A 19,001-nucleotide genomic window follows, 5' to 3' on the forward strand; every position below is an offset into this window, starting at 1 on the left:
AATGCCCAATTTCCTGGTTTATTCCAGCCCAGTTCAGAGTTGACCGCAGCTGGAGGGATCCCACTGCCCTGGGGCACTCCTGCCCTGCTCCTGGGGTGTCCAGAGCCCTCTCTTCCCCACCTCAAAAATGGACAGAGACACAGCAGTGACACTGAACTATTGACCTTTTTATTTCAATCAGCTACAGCAGCTCTACATTCCCTACAACACTGTCCTTCCTCCCGACAGCGAGGGAGCCGAGGACTGCGGTGGCAGCGCGTTGTCTTAAAGCTTAGTATTAAATATTAAATATTCTTTCATTTATGTTTACATTACTTTGTCAAGGAAAACAGAACAAAACAAAAAGGACAATTAAAACTTTAAATTACATGAGTGTGTGCCTATGCCTGGGGCTGCCCCAGCCAGGCACTGCTGTGGGGGATATGCAGAACTCCTGGTGCGTGAGGAGCGGGATGTGCTCGGCTGTGTGGGAGCAGGGAGCTGTTCCCTGTGCTGTCGGAGCAGCAGGTGATCCCAGTGCAGCTAAAACACTGTCTGGAGGAGTCGGGAGTGCCCCTGCAGCCCCAGCACAGTGCGTGGGGAAGGGGGTGAGGATTTGGTCAACAACTTTGCTAAAGGATTTATCCATTTCTTATTTTTTTGTTTCTTTAAAAAAAAAACAACAAACCAACAACCCCAAATGGTTTTGAGTCTTCCTTTGATTTTAGCAAAGACAAGAGTTTAAAAAGCACTTAGGAAGCTTGTACTAAAACCAGGTGCTCTCAGAGGAGAGAGTCATCTGTGCACCCCCCTTCCAGGCCATAGCGGAATTCCTGCAGGTTGGACACCCCGTAGAAGTGGACAAAGGCTGCAGCCACCACCAGCACGTGGAAAATCTGATGAGACTGGAACTGCAGGGAAGCAAAAAAGCCTTCAGACCACATCAAAGGGGACAGCCACATTATCAACACCTCCTCCTCCGCTTCGCTGCTCCAGGACCGTGCTCCGTGCTCTGCTCCCCACTCTTGCCCCCAGCAGCGATTTCCACCCTGTACTTTGCCCTGCCCACGCACAGAACCTGTTCAAGGTCTGGCTGCCAGCATGTGCTGAGGCACAGCTGGACACCCCCAGCCTCCAGCCCCTCAGTGCCCCCTCCCCTGACCCCAGAGCTGCCCCCAGACAACCTGTTCACCCCCACACTCACCCAGATGTCAAACTTGCCCGGGAAGAAGCGCTCAGGGATGCGGGCAGCGTAGAGCCCAGCGCCCGTGATGTACATCACAGCCATGAGGAAGAACCAGCCCATCTGCCCCACCGTGGTGGCCTTCACAAAGCCCTCGGCAATGGTGAAGTGCATGGTGGGCACAACCCCACTCAGTCCCAGCCCCAGGAACACGCCTGCGGCCCAGAGAGGAGGTCAGGGAAAAGAGCTCAAGTGTGGAGGGGGAGCCACTCCTCCCACAAACTCCCCTTGATCCCTCATCCTGTGCTAGCAAAGCATCTTTTCTTCACTGAATTCATAGAATATGTCAAGCTGAAAAGGACCCATATGGATCATTGTGTCCAACTCTTAGCCCTGCACTGGAGACCCCCAAACAATCTCACCCAGTGCCTGAAAGCGTTGTCCAAGCACTTAAACCTCTCCAGTCCTCATGGCACTTATCCTTCACAAAATGAGGGGCCCACAGCTCCACATCCCAGGTAAACAGCCCCGATGCTCACTGGGCAGAACTCACCCAGTGTTTCTTATGCAGGACTGCAGCAGCTCCTGCTCCTGGCTACAGGAATGGACATTTTGGAAGGTGCCAGCCTTTTGGATTGCACCAGGAACACAGCCACCCCTTCCAAGAAAGTAATTTCTTGCAGCTCCTGAGGAAGGAGCTCAGCAGTAGCTGAAATGTTCAACTCTGGCGCCTGATGAGTTGGCAGAGAACAAGGGGCACCATAGTGACACTGGCCTGGGGAGGCTCTGGGTGGCATTCAGCTGCATCCTGCTCATGCTGGGGGCACAAGACGAAGTGGGGAGGAGCCATGGGGATGTGAGTCCTGTCTGTCCCCTGCCCTCCTCTGAGGGCTCTCAGGTGGCATCTGTCTCAGCTTGGTCCTTCCTCACTCACGTAGCCAGGACAGTGTACTGAGAGACATTTGCTTCAGGACCCCTGGGAGCTGGGGAGGGAGGTGTCTCCTGGTGCTTAGCAAGGCTGATGGGATCTGCCATTAAGATTGGGGTAAATTGGGGTGTAGGGCTGGAGGCAGCCCCCCACTCCACCCCCAGGAAGGCAGGGACCAGCCAGCCTGGTAGGCAAGAGCTCAGGAATGCCTTCCTGCTCCACCCCAGCTGCAGGTTCCTGCTGCTAAACTGCTTCCCAGAGAAGGCAGAAAAGGCACAGCCCCAGCCTGCCCAGGGCTATTTTTAAACTCCAAGCCTCAGGCTCTGCTCAGGAGATGAATCCCCAGTGCAGCAAGACAAGACAGGAGGCCACTCCCTGCAGTCCTGTGTGCTGCTCAGGGGGAATGAATCCTGCAGGTGCCCAGAGCTTCTCCCACATGGGATTGGCCCGAAGTGCCTCCCAGGTCTTGGGGGAGGAGGGAGCTCCTACCTGCTCTGGTCTGCCTGTGCTTGGGGGTAGCAAATCGGTCCCACTGTGCCACAATGATGGCAGAGATACCCAAGACACAGACGATGGAGAGGTAGATGAGTCTTGGCTGTGGGGAGCAGTAGAACGAGTAGTAGAGCCACGGGACGAAGCTCCCCATGATCAGCAGTGCAATTCCTGAATAATCCAACCTGCAGGAAGGGTGCAATGACAGAGAGCCACAGGTGAGCCCCAAAATCTACCCCCTCCACGTGTGGGAACTGTCCAGCCTGCACCTGAGTGGAGTCACTGGGCAGGAGGGGTGTGCTGGGCAGGTGTGACAGGAGAAAGGGCCTGGGCACAGTGGGAATGCTGGGGGGTGGCAAGAGGAGGATGGAGCACTGGGAACAAATCCCTGTGCACATGGATCTGTGATCCTCTACTCATCTCACCACAGAAACATGGCCCCTGAACTGCCCCCATTGCCTTCCCAGCCACACTAGGGCATTCCTGCTGGATTTGTTCTGGAGACAGAATCCCATGGGATCTCTGGCGGTTGTGCAAAGGGGATGGGCAGGATTCCCAGCAAGCAGCACCCAAATAAATGCCTTTAACAGCCATATGGGAGCAGAATGTCACTTGAGAGCCTCACTGCAAAGGCTGATGGGAGCTTGACCCTTGGAGCAGCCAAGGAACAGGCATAAACCACTGACCAGCCTTCCCACTCTCCTGGGAATCCCGTTTGTGTTTCTTCTTTCCATTTGGCTTCAGTCCAAACTGGATCCAAACCAAAAGTTTTTAAAAGCACCCAGTAAACTGGAACCTGCCAAACTGGCTGTGGCCCCCAGCTGCCCCATGAGAGCGAGACCCCTCCTCAATTCACTACTGTAAGGGGCATAGAGCCTGTTCCCTTGGGAGCACAGAGGCCATTCCTGTGGGAGCCAGGATCCTGCTCCCTTGGGAGCTGCAGGGTCCCAGGATCTTTATCATGCACCCGAGGCCCCTGCCCTGGCACATTTCAGGTGCTCAGGCAGAACCCTCCAGAACCCTGTCATGGTTCCCCTCAGTTCCATGCTGGATTGGGTTGATGCTCTCTTCCCCCAGGGATAAAACATTTGGGAATGCAGTGCTTTCCAAGAGGAAGTCCTGCAAAAACCCAAAACCTCCCAGGAAACCACACAACCACACTCATGCTGACTCACTTTGAAAAAGTCCGTGAGACCTTCTCTGAGTGACAGTACACAGTGTGGAAAAGCCAGGAGAAGCTGAGGCACAGCACTGCTCCCAGGAAGAACATCCCAAACACCACCTTCTCTTGGAGAGGAGCCATAAAGTACATGTTGGGCCGCAGCATGGTCAGGATCCCCAGGCAGAGGAACAGAACAAACCCTGCAGGAACACATGGAGAGGGAAGTCAGGGGGGAATTTTAGCAAAGCCAGGATAAGAACAGCCCCGGCCATGCTCCTGGAGGTGCTGGATGTATCCCAGGGGTGCTCAGTAACCCACCAAGGGGTCCTTGGCTGAGGCCTTTGTTTGTGCAAACAAGAAGGGCTGGGGTCAGGGGAAGGGGCAGGCACAGGGCAAAGAGTTGCTGAGCTGCTGTTTCACAGGGTCATGGAATCACAAACTGGTTTAGGTGGGAAGAGACCTTAAAGCTCACCACATTCCACCCCCTGCCATGGCAGGAACACCTTCCACTATCCCAGGTTGCTCCAAGTGGCTGTGGACACTTCCAGGGATGGGGCAGCCACAACTGTTCTGGGAAACCTGGGCCGGGGCATCACCACCCTCACAGGGAAGAATTTCTTCCACTGTCTCATCTATCCCTGCCCTCTGGCAGTGGGAAGCCATTCCTTCTTGTCCTGCGACTCCTGGCCCTTGTCCAAAGTCCCTCTCCAGCTCTCCTGGAGCCCCTTTAGGTACTGGAAGGGGCTCTGAGGTCTCCCTGGAGCTTTCTTCAGGCTAAGTATTTCCAGCATTCCCAGCCCAGCTCCACAACAGAAGAGCTCCAGCCCTCAAAGCATCTCTGTGGCCTCCTCTGACTCATTTCAGAGGAACATCCTCTGAGGCTCCCCTGTTTTGCCCAGGACACATTTCCCTGTCCCACTCCTGCAGAGGCTGAGCCAGCCCTGGTCCCTCTCTCCCAAAGGGCTCCAGGAGCTCCAGGCACTCCATGTGTGATCCTCATGCACGCACAGGATCTGCACAGGAGCCCTGGGCATTGAGAGGAACCGGCACCAAGCCCGTTGTGACCCTGATGCAGGATGTGAGTACCTCCAGCCCCAGGGCTCCCCCTTCCCCACAGTCACCCAGCAGGTGTGTCCAGATGTTGCCGGTCTCGGTGTGAATGCGGAAAATGCTGCGGAAGCAGGCGCGGAAGGAGGGCATGGGGGGCCGGTGTCCGTGCAGGAGGTAATCGTTGTCCTTGAGCCAGTCGGGCAGCACGTCGTACGGGATCACGCGCCAGCGCCCTTCCCACACCTGCAACGCACCGGGGGGTCAGGGCAGCCCCGAACCCACGGCAACGGCCCAGCCCCGGGATGCTCCTCAGGGAGAGCAAGTTTGGCTTCCCTGACATCAGGTGCCCTGTGGGACGCTGTAAGGCACTCACCCACATCCTGCCCTTTGCTCTCCAAAACCTCCCAGGCAGTGACTGTACCCCCACCTCAGCTCCCACAAAGACTGAGCGATTCCAGGACTCCCCAGGAAGTCAGGGGTGATTAATACCCTCAGATTTAACCCTTCCATATCCACAGACTGTTCCCTGCAGTGGGAATTCCCAATCGATCAGGGAAGAAGCACAGGAGCCACAGTGACTGCAGGCATTGGGTGACACCTCAGCTGGCACCTGGACCCCTGGGCCCCACTCAGGCTTGCAGGAACATCTGAATTGCTCCCAGGTTTCCACTCACCATGGCTGGGCCAATCCCCATCCAGCCATCCCCTTCCTACACCATTCCCAGGGATGCTGCTGGAAGCAGCCCAGCAGAGCTGGAGCCAGCTGCAGCCACGTGGAGCTTTATGTGGACACATCCTGTCACCCCAAACCCAGGGATTGAAGAATCTGCTACAAAATCAAGACTGGGGGACTGCCACAGGCTCTGGTACCTTGTACACAAACTCTTCCATCTTCTCCATGGCATGGTGAGCCTGCAGAGGCAGGGTCAGCACCCGCACCACCTCCTCCTCCTCCTCGCGGGCCACTGGGCATGGCGGGTCCTCGGCCTGCAGCGAGAAGAGCCAGGAGGGAATCGTTCCAGCCCCTGGGAGAGGAATCATCCCTGCCCTTCTGAGAGCACCTGGCGCTTCATCCCTCTGACGGGATGGGCAAGACCCGCCTGTCACCCTCGTTTATGCAACACACTGCTGCCTGACCCATCCCGGGCATGCTAATCCCAGATTTATCCTGTCGAAAAGTGGGATTAGCACCAGGGATCTTCATCCCTACAACCAAGGCTGGAGCGGCCGCTTGGCCCAGCCGGGAGACCCGAGCTAGCCCGCCAAAGCAGAGGCGGCTCCGAGCTGGGAACGCTCTGGGTCCCGGCACAGCTCCCGCTCTCCTCAGCCGGGAAGGAATTCGGGAAGGCGAATCCCGGCCCTGTGGAAATGCTGGGGCACTGGAAACAGCCGGTACAGACACAGCGATCCCGGTGACATCTCTGGGAAGGACTATCCCGGCTCCATGCCTGCTTGGCAGGAGCAGTTTAGGCCTGCTCGGAAAACGGACCGGCCCGAGGAGCAACACGGAGCCCTTCTCCTCTAGCTCTTAATGGGATAACAGGCGGATTCCCGGCATAATCCGCGAAGACGGAGCGCGGAGACTGAGCGTGGCTCGGGATCCCTCCCGCCCGGGGCTCTCGGAGGGGCTCACGCTGGCCGCGCCGGTGGCTCCTTGGTTCCCATTCTCTTCCAGGAGCGGCCCCAGCTCGGCGAGTTCCAGGTGCGCCCGCTCCCGCTCCCGGTCCCGCTCCCGCTCTCGGCCGGCGGCCGCAAGCCCGCTGCCCGCCCCGGCGGGGGCCTTGCGGGACGCCATCGGGGCGGCGGCTGCGTGCGGCTCCGAGGCAGCCGGTGAAGGTCCCTCCGCGTCCTTCTGCCGCCGCGCTGGGGGGGAAAGAAGCACACAGTTACCGGGACCGAGGGGGCCGGCGGCAGGGCTCTCCCCGGGGGCTGGAAGCAGCGGACGCCCCGCTCCCCCGCCCGTCCCTCACCGGCCGCTACATCCCGCGGGCGGCGGCGGCGGCACCGGAAGCAACGCTGAGGGAACGGGAACGCACAGCGCTGGTTCCGGCCTCGGGGCCACGCCCCCGCCACGGCCCCGCCCCGAAAAAGGCCCTCTATAATTGGTCGAGATTACTGTCTGTCTTTCTTTTCTCCCGCCCCAACGGCCGCCGCCCGCTGCGATTGGCCGAGCCGCCCCGCTGGGGTGCCGGCGGAAGCCGCTCTGGCCGCGCGGCGCTGCTCTGTGGCTCCGCGCTCCGTTGCCCCCTGGTGGCAACCCGGGGTACGGCGGGGGGACGGAGCGCCGAGCGGCCCGGGTGACACCGCGGTGACACCGACACCGCCGTCCAGGGGAATTATCGGCCCCCGGGATGAATTCTCTCACCTCTTGCAAACGTAACTGTCATAATTCAATTTCTCTATCAGAAGATGTGTAATTAAGAACTTTGTGTTTCAAGCATTGAGTAAAGTCACATCACCAAAACAAATACGCATTAGGCAGGCGAAGAATATGCTTTAGATATGCGTGTTCATGTGAATTTTGCTGTATTTAACCTTTTACCCCTCGGTGTGCTTGATTTGTGGAAACCTCCTCTTTGTTCCGGGTGCAGAATAAATGATGTTTCCTTTCTAACGTGACTCTGTGTTTAGAGAGCTCCTAAAGTAGGCAACAAGAGGAAACAGATCCTGTCATGCACCTGGGATGTCCCTGCGTCCAACAGCCGATAGCCCTGCAGCACCACCTGCCCTCCCACGTGTGCCCATTGAGGGCTTTCCCGAATGGCCACAGCAATTATCAAAGGCCGAGGTCACCCCCGGCCTGGTGGGGCGGCTCGTCTTTCCCTGCCCACAGGTTTAATTTCCTTGGCTGACAAGAGCAGGAGACTCCCAGCCGCCGGCTGCACAATGGTGGATCCTGTTCCCCATCAATCATTCATGGCCTTGCTGCTGGAAGAGATTTCTTGGGGACTGCTGGAGTAGCAAGGGGGGAGAGATTTTCCGACCTTCGTGATGTTATATAGGTGCTGGCAGCACCTGGGAAGGTTGGAGGTACCTGGGTCGCCCACTGTCCCTGCAGGGTGAGTGACGTGGGGGCTGAAAGGAACACAGGATTTAGAGGGGACATGGGTTTGGACGGGACATGGAATTTGTAGGGGACACACGATTTGGTGGGGACACAAGGTCTGTAGAGCACATGGGTTTGTAGGGGACACAAGATTTGGAGGGGACACAGGGTTTAGACGGGACAGAAGACTGGAGACATGGTGTTTGAAGGGGACATGTGGTTGGGAGGGGACACGGATTTGCAGAGTACACAGGTTTGGGGCTTTTTGGGGTGTTATGGGAGATGGTGGGAATAGAAGATGATGTGGGAATTTTGGGAAGCTGCATCCCCCCACATTCTGCTGGAGCCATGGGGTCCAGGACAAGTCAGGGTTGGCTGTGGTCAGGGCTCTGCTCTCCTCTCCATAGGGACAAATACTGCCGTGTGTCCCCTCCCAGTGTCCCCATGGGTGTCTTGAGCTGCATGAAGTACCTGATGTTCATCTTCAACGTGCTGGTGTTTGTGAGTCCCCCTGGGCCCTGTGGAGTGCAGGGGTGGAGGGAACTGTGCCTGGGGACCAGTAACTCCAGCTGGCTCAGGGGTGGGTGACACCAGTCCCAGGGAGGGAACCAAGGGCTGAAGCCCCATCCACATGGGGTGACATTTCTGCCTGGCTCAGGGGTGGGTGACATCCATTCCCAGGGAGGGGACCAAGCCTGGGACATGCCCTGAGCCCGTGATCATCTCCTGACCTCCCCTGCAGGCTGGGGGAACGTGCCTGGCAACCATGGGAGTCTGGGTGGCCGTGGACCCGGCTGGTTTCCAGGGCATCGTGGCCGCCAGGGCCGTGCTGAGCGCGGGCGCGTGGCTGCTGCTGGCCGTGGGCATCGCCCTGTCCCTGCTGGGCTTCCTGGGCTGCTGCGGGGCCCTGCGCCGGAGCCGCCCGCTCCTGCTGCTGGTGAGACAAGGGAGATGGGCGGGAAGGGCTGCAGGATATGCCAGGGGCACTGGGGGCAGGAGTCACGGGCTGAATGGGGGCGTTCCTGGGATGCAGGTGTTCCTGTGGGAGCGAGGAGCTGGTGCTCCTCATCCTCAACATGTCCTGCCATCCACTCCCGACCTCGTGAGTCTCAATTTAGAGCCCAGAGGATTTATAAAGCCACCAAGTAGGGTCAATTCTCTCTGAAGCCACTTGCTTCTCTCACACGGCATTTCCAAGATGACCCCGCTGCTGGTAAGGGGCAGAAAAACACCTGTTTGAGCACCAGGACCCCCAATTCTTCGGCATCATCAGTTCCTTGCAGACACTGCTTGTTTTTAACCCCTGTCTTGCAGCCACAGTGGTCAGAGATGTGGCATCCATCCCCAGGAGCTGTACTCATGTCCCTGGTCTCGGGGACACAGGGCACAGGCAGGGATGGTGCAGAGGAGGGCAGGGATGACGTGAGCAAGCTGCTGGTGGGATCACGCTGGTCTCTGACTCCTTCACCTGCTGCCTTCCAGTTCTTCATCCTCGTCAGCCTCGTCTTCCTCATGCAGCTCATTGGGGCCGTTCTCTTCCTGGTGCACTGGAAACAGGTACCAACACCATCCCCAGTGTCACCAGCCTCCCTCTGTCATGCCATGTTCGTGGCTCTGAGTCCACCAGGCAACTGGGGCTGGTGGAGGGACACCCTTCCCCTCACCAGCAGCACAACACAAACTGCAAAGCAGGTGGAGGGGATCCACTGGGTGCCCAATTCCCCTCAAAGGGAGCTAGTCCTGAGCAGAGTGGGAGAGGAACAGTCCCAGCCCTGGCACCAATTCCGCAGGTCCAGCCTGAGCACTTCCTGTCTGAGTTGCAGAGGAACTATGGTGGGGACGAGGGTGCTGAGGTGTTCTCCACAACCTGGAACACCCTCATGGTCATGGTGAGCAGCTGGGAGGCTCCTGGGCTATGCACAGGATCCACCAAGGGTGACCATGGTGATGATGTTTCCCTTCTGTTCCAGTTCTCGTGCTGTGGTGTTTTAGGACCCGAAGATTTTGGGAATGGCTCCCGCTTCCAAGAGCTGCACCCAGGGATGCCATGGCCACGGGCATGCTGTGCCCGGGATGGGCTTCTGCAGGCAGGAGAGCTCCTGGGGTGGGAGCAGTGCCGGGACAGAAGCCCTGGCTACATCCATGAGCAGGTACGGCACAACTCTGCTGAGTGTGTGTACGTGTCACAGCCTCAGCCAGGCTCACGGAGGAGAGCACGAGGGACAGAAACCAGGGACATTGCCTGGTTGTGGTTCTACAGTCCAGTGGCTCCCAAAGTCTTCAGCTCGTCCTCTGGGCTCCCTGTGGCCATGGGGAACATGAGAGAGCCCTTCCCTCCTCTCTCTGCCCCAGGGCTGCTTCTCTACCTTCGGCAGGACCTTGCAGAGGTACATCTCCCTCCCTGGGACCTGCAGCTTAGCCGTGCTGGGCATTGAGGTAATGAGGGGGGCCGGGGACAGGGCAGGAGGAACATCCACTCCTTTTGGCAGGGGGTTGCTCAGTGAGCAAAGAGAGCACAAATGGGCTCAGGTCTGTCTTGGGGTACAGAGCCTGCTCTCTGCTGCAGACAGGGCAGGGGAAGGAACAAGGAAGGGTTTGTTTTACTCCCCCTGGATCTCCTTGCCCTGGCGTCCCTGTGCAGCACCAGGAGAACTGGCCCAGACCCCTCGAGGGGCACAGGATGGCCCCAGGCCAGGGATCCTCCAGCCCCTCTCTGCCCCTGGCCCGGCCCGGCCCTGCTGTGGGGTTGACCCTTTCCCATCTCCATCATTCCAGATCTTTGCCATGTTCTTCGCCTTCTGCCTTTACTACAACTTCGACTGAGTGGGACAGGGACACGCCCAGGGCTCTGGGAGCAGCCGAGGCCTCAGCCTTCCATCACCCAGCAGAGACCAGCTCATCACTGTAAAAACGACTCAGACCCTGGTGGGAATGACTAAATAAAATTTAATTAGAACCCGATAAGTTACAAAACAAAGAGGGGGCAGCGCTAGGAGCACAGTGACACTCTCTCTGCTCACCAGAGGCTCAGCTCACAAAATGGCATCTTTGCCTTTTATGCACTCCAGGTTGCATCAGCCACATTAGTAGTCATACACAGTCCTTCTGTGTCCTCCCAGTACTTCCCACAGTCCGTGACTTTACATATATATATATATATATATATATATATATATATATATATATATATGTACTTGGCTCCTCCTAGGGTCCATGACCTTATTCTTACAAGTATATTTGGCTCCTCCCAAGGTCTGTCTGTTAGCCCTCTGTGGCTCTCCTTGGTGGAGCCCCTCTTACATCTTGATTGCTGGTGAGATGTTATCCTGCCAAGAGTCCCACCACAAGTGTCCCCCAGTCCCTGCCACCTCTTGCAAGGGGCAGGTATCCGTGTGGCCCTGCCCCACATTTTGACAGCTCTGTTGCCCAAAGCTGCCAGGCAGCAACCACACTGTGGGAGGGGAGGCTTGGAGGGAGAGCAGAAAACGGTTCAAAACCAAACTGGAACAACAAAAGTACCTGTCAAAAGAACTGTAAACCTTAACAGAACTTTTTCTTACCATACTTAATAACTCCTTGTTTGCATGAGCCAATCACTACACCTTATTCATTACAATCCCCCCCTTTGTCTCTTGATACCTCATTTATTTGGCTCATGCAAATGAGTCTCATTTCCAATTTTATTACAACACTTGAAATTGACCAACCCAACATTAACCGTATTTATTTAAAATTTTCCAACCCAACATCAACCATATTACAACATCCAATTCATATAGTGTCTAGGAAAATCAACTTCTCTTAACTTGTTCTCCTTGTATCTGATTATACTTGAATGAGTCCTAACAGTATCTGTTGACATGGTTGAGGGCAGCAAAAACCTTGGGTCTCCCTGAGAAAATGATTGCTGGCTCTCATGGCATGGGTAGTCCTCTGTAACAAAAGGCAAGTGACAGACAAAAATGGGAGTAACAGAGGTCTGGTATGGCTTTTACTTCCACCCACCATGCCTTATAGGGTTGCTACCTATAGCAGGTGTGTATGATTTTCCTGGTGGCAAGTACAGAGGCCAACCCAGTCTTGCCCTCCATCCCTTGGTTACTTCTCCCAATTTTGCCACCTTCCAATTTTAGCTGCCTTTAGTACTTTTTCCATTATGATCTTTTCCTAGTCCTCCAAGCACTTCCCATTTAACAGACTCTAGTAGTTTCCATCCACAGAGAGAGATAACCACAATAATACGTCACATACTAATGTCAATACGTTACACCTCCTCCCTTTTGACAAATACAATCCTGGTCTTGCTGCTGGGAGCTGAAGTGTCTTTCCCTGGTGTGAAATCAAGGTGTCTCAGAGTCCATACAAACTTGGCTGTCCTTCCCCATTTTCTGTGCTCCTTGGAACATTCTCTGGATTATTTGGATCACCTCAGTTCATTACCTCTTAATCCCTGTTTAAGAGTCAGTTTTATCACCTGGTTCAGATGTTATAGTCTTCTCCTTGGGTTCTTCCACAGGTTCTTTGACTCGGCTTGGGTCCACCCTCGTGCAGCAGTTCTGGCGCCCGTCTTGGTTGTTATTAGCACTTGAAAGGGACCTTCCCATTACGGTATCAATGGTTGTTCATTCCAGGGTTTAATTAACACCCAATCCCCAGGTTTTATGTATCTTGAAGTCTAGAGGGGAAACTTGGAGAATCATTCCTTGTTTTCGTAAGTCCTCTAGGTTTTGGCTATGGTCTTAACATATTTCATGACATTTACTTCCCCCTCTTCATAGGTTGCAGCTTCATGGGTTGAAGCTAAAAAGGGTAACCCAAACATCATCTCATAAGGGGATACACCTAGGTCGGACCAAGGTTATATGCTAGCCCATAGTAACGCTAGGGGTTATCATCTTATCCAAGACATTTGAGTCTCTATCATTGACTTAATCAAGGTTCTTTTAAGGGCCTGATTCATCCTCTCAATCCATCCAAAACTTTGTGGGTGCCGTAGTGTATGTGAATCCCTTTTTATTCCCACTGCTTGGACTATCTGTTGTAAAACCTTGGAACTGAAGTGTGTCCCCCTATCTGAATCAATCCTCTTCACCATCCTGTACAGGGGAGTAATTTGTTCTAACAGCATCTTGGAGACAATACAACAGCACACAGCAGGTGTAGCCTCAACCCAGCGAGTAAATGGTCACTAAGACCAGTAAGTATTTCCATCACTGGATCTGGGAAGTTCAGTAAAGTCCACTTGTATACTTTGAAAGAGTCTTAGGGCTAGTTCCTGACCTCCCGAGGTTACTTTTCTCATTGCCTTTTTGATCACCTTTTGATAAACTCCACACTTACCAATTACTTGTTTTCTATTCCAAAGACTCCTATACACCCATAATTCTTTAAAAACTCATCACAGAGGGCTCGGGTACCCCAATGGGTCTTTTGGTGTAGTCTGTCTAATACTTCTTTGGTAAGGGGTCTATTTAACATTTGACTTCTGTCTGGGAGCCTCCAGATACCTGCATCATTCTTCTCTGCCCCTATCTCCTTCAATCTGTCCTCTTCTGGTTTACTAAACCTTGGAATCCCTGATTCTTTGTCTTTTGATGTTAGGACTATCATCACTCTCTCCTCCCTATTTTCTGCAGCATCCTTTGCTTCTCTATTGGCCAGATTGTTTCCTCTGATTCTCTATGGCCATTCCCTTGTGGTGACCCCTTAATATGGACTTCAGCAACATCTTCTGGTAACCTCAGGGCTTCTGAGACTTCTGGGATCAACCTTTCATGTATCAGTCCCTTGCCTCTTGAGTTAAACAGCCTTCTTTCTTCCCTTATTTTTCCAAAGGTGTGCACTACTCCAAAGGCATATTTTGAGTCAGTATAGATTGTCCTTTTTTCATGGTCTAGTAGTTTTAAAGCCTGGACTGAAGCATACAACTCACAAGCTTAGGGTAGAAGACTAGGCAGAGGGCAAGTTCCCTTTTTCAATTACCATCATCTTTTGTTCATTTTTGATGGCATACCTGGATTTCCATCGCCCTTGTATATACCTTGAGGAGCCATCTATAGACAGGATCTTTCCTCCTTGGAAGGGCTGGTCAGTCAGGTCCTCCCTCACCTTGGTTTGGTATTCAATTATGTCCATACAGTCATGTTCTAATTCTCTGACTGGCTCCCCATTGAGCTGGATTTAAATACCTATCTGTAACTTATTCCAAATCATCCCCATCTATTAATATGACCTCATATTTGGGTATCCAAGAGTCTGTAAGCTGCTTTTCAGCCTTTTGGTTTAAGATATTTCTTACTGAATGGGGAGTATATACTCATAACTCTTCCTCAAAGGTTAATTTCCAGCTCTCCTCTACCCTCAGTGATGCAGCAGCTACAGCTTGAATGCACAAGGGCCACCCCCTGCTGATAGGATCCAACAACTTTGACAAGTATGCCACAGGTTTCTAGATCCTCCTCAATCCTGGGCTAGGACCCCATGGGCCACCCCATTGTCCACATTCACAAATGGGTGAAAGGGCTTTTTTATAGCAGGAAGGCTGAGGGTGGGGGCAGTTACTAATTTTTGTTTTAATTCTTCAAATCTGTTTTCATCCTCCTCTGTCCAGATTATCTCCTCTTCAACTAACTTTTCATACAAAAACTTAACAGCCTTGGTGTATCCCTCAATCCACAATCAACAATATCCTAGTAATCCTAAAATCTGCCTTATATTTTCTTTGTTTTTGGTTTTCTCCTTTCCTGGATGTAACTGTCAGCTGCCTTTACTAATTCTATGACCCAAATCTGTTCCACAAATTGGATTTTTTTCTTTGAGACCCTCAATCCCTGAGTTCCTAGAAAATTTAAAAGGCCTATTGTGGCTTCCTTAACTTCTCCTTCCTCAGTCCCAGAAAGTAACAAGTCATCTACGTATTGTATGAGTTTAATTTCAAGACTCAGGGTAGAGGATGGCCAGGTCTCCTCTACGGCCTGCCCAAACAAATTCGGGCATTCCATAAACCCTTGGGGTAATCTCATCCACCTCAGTTGTTGTTTTGTTCCCATGGTAGGATCCTCCCACTCAAAAGAAAAGACGTCCCAACTCTCCTCAGCCAAAGGACAAACCCAAAAATCATCTTTAAGATCTATTACACTGAACCATTGATATGAAGGTGGAATCTTACTTTAGAGAGTGTACATGTTAGGAACCATGGGATATCAGTCAATAGTCTTTTTATTCACTTCTCTCAGATCCTGTACCAGTCTGTAGGTACACCATCTGATTTCTGAATGGGTCGAATCAGGGTAATGTGAGGAGACATTCATGATTCCAGGGTTTTATCCTGATCAGAGAGTCAGTAATGGGTTGTAACCTTCCTTGCCCTTCCAAGGAGATAGGATACTGACGAACTTGGATTGGGCAACTTTCATCAGTTATTGTAATCGCAGTGGGCATCATGTCCAGTTTTCCCTGATTCTTGAGTCCTGCCCATAAAATTGGGTTTATTTTCTTTTCATCATCTCCTTTTAATTTGAACAGTTTCACTACCATTTCTCCTTCTTTTGGTAACACCCCAATTCCTAATTGTACTTGCAAATCCCTCCCAAGGAGATGATCCTGCCCCCAGTACCAATAATATGTCTCTCATTCCTGTTTTATGACTCACATCAAAGGTTACCTGTTTGATAACAGGCACCTGAAAGCCTTCTTCTTTTGCTCCTGTTACCTGCAAAGACTCTCAGCTCTCCTCACATCCTTTTGGAATCTTCTGTATGCATGTTCTCTCAGCTCCTGTGTCAACTAAAAACTCAAAAACTTCTTCTCTGAGGGGACCTAAGTATAGGGTTATCAAGGGCTCATGATGGTATTTTGTCCCCAGAAGATAGAGCCCCTGAGACCTCTAGTCCTCAGTCTCATTTTGTGCTTCCCTCTACACTTGTAAATTCCTTCTCCTTTGAGGACAATCCCTCCTCAAATGTCCCTTTGTCCTCAAATGTCCCTCCTCAAATGTCCCTTTGTCCTACAATAAGAACACCTGAAATTCTGATCTTGGTTTGTTGTTCTCACTCCACTATCCAGGTCTCCATTTCTTTGAGGACAATCCCTCTTTAGATGTCCTTTTCCCTTACAAAAAAAACACATGAAGCCTTGATCTTGTTCTGTCGTTACCGCTCCACCCTGCCTATCACTGTCCCTGAATATCCTCGGTTGACATCCCCTTCTATCCTTTCGAGGGGTCCTACTCCTAACAGATCGACTCCCTTCTCTTATTGCTTCCACCATAACCTTGGCTTTTGTCTTTGCCTTCTCCTCTTCTCTTCCCACATAAGCATTCTGAGCCTCTCTCAACAGTTCATTCAATCCTCGTTCCTGCCAAACCTCAAGCTTTTGTAATTTCTTTGGATATCTGGCCAAGCATGCATGACAAAACTAACCTTTAATAGTGTCTTGCCAGCTGCTGTTTCCCGGTTGATGCCACAGTACTGTCTCACATTCCTTCTGAGTCTTTCCTCCGTGGGGGTTTCATCTTTCCACTGTCATTCCATCAAAAGCTTTACTCACATTTTGATTTTGTGGAGCAACCTCCTTTATTCCTCTAATTATCAATGTTCTATAATCTTCCATATTTCATCTCCCCTCCTCGTTGTTGTGGTTCCAGGGGGGATGTTGGATGGGCATCTTTTCTTCCCCATTCTGGTCCATTCCGGTGCTCTCTATCCCAGATTCCTATACCTGCTGTCCTGATCATTTGCCTTTCCTCTGGGGTAAATAGTATGCCCAGGATTGCATTTTGTCCCAAGTATACGTGTTTGATCCTAAAAACTGATCCACCTGTTCCAACAAACCAATAGGGTCACCTAACAATCCTTTAAACTCTTTCCTAAAAGGCTGCACTGCAGAAGGGTTGAGAGGAGCACTCACAAACCCCATCCCCCCCTTGCACCCCACCCACCAATACTTCTCTAAGGGGATATACCCCAACTTGATGATTCTTGTTCTCATTCTCACACCTTGATTTTGCTTTACTTCTGGTATTCTGGCTAGGCCCATCTAGGGTTACCACCTTCTCTGGGGACACTTGTACCTCTGGGGATATTGGTGCACTTTGGGCAATAGGGCAGGCTGGTACTGCTGAAAGTACCAGTGCATCCAGGGCCATGGGAAATGGCAGAGGTGAGTTATCTAGAGGATCCCATTCCTTTTTCTGTGACTAAAGGTTTTGACCTCTAGGGGAAAAAATCTCCTCTTTCCAGCAGGGCACCTATTCACCTTCCTCCTGATTGTATGGTTCTTTGGCATTAACATGTATTTGCAGGGCTTGGCAAATCCACCCCTCAAGTGACCCATACTGAGGCTGAAAGATATGATCAGGCCGTATTTCCTCCTTTGTCCACTCTGTCATGAAGTACCATATAATTTTTACCTTATCCTTCCCCCTTGTATCAGAAGGATGCTCCCATTGGGATAGTTTTAGTTCCAGGGGGCTATCAGATGGTATACTCCGAGGTACCCTCCTAATTCCTAAGGCTTTCCCTGCTCTTTCGCTGCCCCATGTTATTAGTTTGAGACTACCTTCTGCTTCCCCTCCTGCCTCTGCCCTGTTGTCTAGCAGTTAAGATTTCCCACTTGGGATCCTCCTCCGCCACCACTGCCCCTTTGCCTGGTAACCAAGCCCCCTCTTCAGGGGTCCCCTGTGGCTGCACTCCTCCCTCTGTGGCTTGCCCCATCTCCTCTGCCTCCCGACATGCGCTTGATCACTGCTGTGCTTGCTCTGCACGTCCTGCGCGCTTCCCCGCGTCCGTGCCCTCCGCACTTCCCGCATGTTCCTGCTGCAGTGGCCACCACCTTGCCTCCTCTACCTCCCCACCACTGGGGTTTCCCCGCTCCCTGTCTTCTGCCTCCAGCCTCATGGGGTCTCCCTGCCTCCATCTGGAGTGTCCTGCCTCCCAGGGTCTGCCCACCTTTGTCCTTTGTGTCCTGCCTCCTCGGGTCTCCCTGCCTTCATCCCAAATGTCCTGCTGCCCGGGGTCTCTCTGCCTTCATCCCAAATGTCCTGCTGCCTGGGGTCTCCCTGCCTTCATCCCAAGTGTCCTGCCTCCTCGGGTCTCCCTGCCTTCATCCCAAGTGTCCTGCCTCCTCGGGTCTCCCTGCCTTCATCCCAAGTGTCCTGCTGCCCAGGGCTTCCCCACCTCCCTATTACCTAGCGCCAGAGGCTCCTGCCTCTCCAGCTACCCGCCCAACCGTCCAGTGTCCCCTTGCTCCGATGTACTCTGGTACAGGTCCTGTGTGAGGCTGCTGGAGCTGTGGCTCCCACACCTGGATTAGGGGCACTGGCCAAACCTCTCCTGTCCTCTCGTGTTGGGTCTCCATCCATGTAAAAAAAAATGACCACATCAAAAAAAGGGACTTTTACCTTTGCTTTATGGGTTCTCCTCATTCCCAGTTATCCAGCTAGAGTCCAAGGGCCCACCAGAGGCCAGGGATGGGCTGCTGAAATCAGTGAGGCCAGCCTCCCCACATAAGTGACCTGAGGGGTCCTCATAATCAGTGGAAATATCCCAGACGAGTCTCCCCAAAATTGTTAGAAATGACTCAGACCCCAGGTGGGAATGACTAAATAAAATTTAATTAGAATCTGTTAAAGTAACAAAGCAAAGAGGAAACAGTGCTAGAAGCATAGTGACACTCTCTCTGCTCACCAGAGGCTCAGCTCACAAAATGGCATCTTTGCCTTTTATGCACTCCAGGTTGCATCAGCCACATTAGTATTCATACACAGTCCTTCTATGTCCTCCCAGCACTTCCCAGTGGGTAAAGTCCGTGGCTTTACCCATACATAAATATATATATATACTTGGCTCCTCCTGGGGTCCATGACCTCACTCTTATAAGCACATTTGGCTCCTCCCAAGGTCTGTCTGTTAGCCCTCTGTGCCTCTCCTTGGTGGAGCCCCTCTTATATCTTGATTGCTGGTGAGATATTACTCTGATGTGGGGAATGCAAGCACAGAGAGCTCCCAAAGCCTCAAACATACAAGCTCGGAGATAGAGATGGATACAGTGTTTGACCTAAGACCTTGGAGAAGGCTTGAAGATTTAGAATAAAAAATTGAAACAGACACAAAGTAAGAATAAAGATTTGTAGTTTAAGCAGAAAAACGTTTTATACAAGGAG

The 19,001-nt window shown here is 52.6% G+C and overlaps 2 protein-coding genes across 2 annotated transcripts; one reads left to right on the forward strand and one right to left on the reverse strand.

The window, feature by feature from the left end:
• Positions 1-146: 146 nt before the first annotated feature.
• On the reverse strand, positions 147-6,604 carry ADIPOR1 (adiponectin receptor 1). The gene is made up of 7 exons (XM_063178138.1): positions 6,428-6,604; positions 5,665-5,781; positions 4,866-5,037; positions 3,758-3,944; positions 2,580-2,767; positions 1,184-1,377; positions 147-890 (listed from the first exon to the last, which is right to left on the reverse strand). The coding sequence occupies exons 1-7, from the start codon at positions 6,587-6,589 to the stop codon at positions 762-764; spliced, it is 1,149 nt and encodes a 382-aa protein (XP_063034208.1). The 5' UTR covers positions 6,590-6,604; the 3' UTR covers positions 147-761.
• Positions 6,605-8,284: 1,680 nt separating this feature from the next.
• Positions 8,285-10,663, forward strand: LOC134430169 (tetraspanin-18-like). Its single transcript, XM_063177723.1, has 6 exons — positions 8,285-8,341; positions 8,583-8,777; positions 9,323-9,397; positions 9,664-9,729; positions 10,193-10,276; positions 10,616-10,663. The coding sequence occupies exons 1-6, from the start codon at positions 8,285-8,287 to the stop codon at positions 10,661-10,663; spliced, it is 525 nt and encodes a 174-aa protein (XP_063033793.1).
• The last annotated feature ends 8,338 nt before the right edge of the window (positions 10,664-19,001 follow it).

Source organism: Melospiza melodia, chromosome 28 (assembly GCF_035770615.1).
Source record: "Melospiza melodia melodia isolate bMelMel2 chromosome 28, bMelMel2.pri, whole genome shotgun sequence".
NCBI lineage: Eukaryota > Metazoa > Chordata > Aves > Passeriformes > Passerellidae > Melospiza > Melospiza melodia.

Coding starts and splice junctions, on each gene's coding strand:
- ADIPOR1 (XM_063178138.1), bottom strand. CDS start 6,589: ATGGCGTCCCGCAAGGCCCCCGCCGGGGCGGGCAGCGGGCTTGCGGCC. Junction 2,768..3,757: donor GTCTCACGGACTTTTTCAAA/GTGAGTCAGCAT, acceptor CCCTTCCTGCAG/GTTGGATTATTCAGGAATTG. Junction 1,378..2,579: donor GCACAGGCAGACCAGAGCAG/GTAGGAGCTCCC, acceptor TCTGGGCCGCAG/GCGTGTTCCTGGGGCTGGGA.
- LOC134430169 (XM_063177723.1), top strand. CDS start 8,285: ATGGGTGTCTTGAGCTGCATGAAGTACCTGATGTTCATCTTCAACGTG. Junction 9,398..9,663: donor TCCTGGTGCACTGGAAACAG/GTACCAACACCA, acceptor TCTGAGTTGCAG/AGGAACTATGGTGGGGACGA. Junction 10,277..10,615: donor TAGCCGTGCTGGGCATTGAG/GTAATGAGGGGG, acceptor CCATCATTCCAG/ATCTTTGCCATGTTCTTCGC.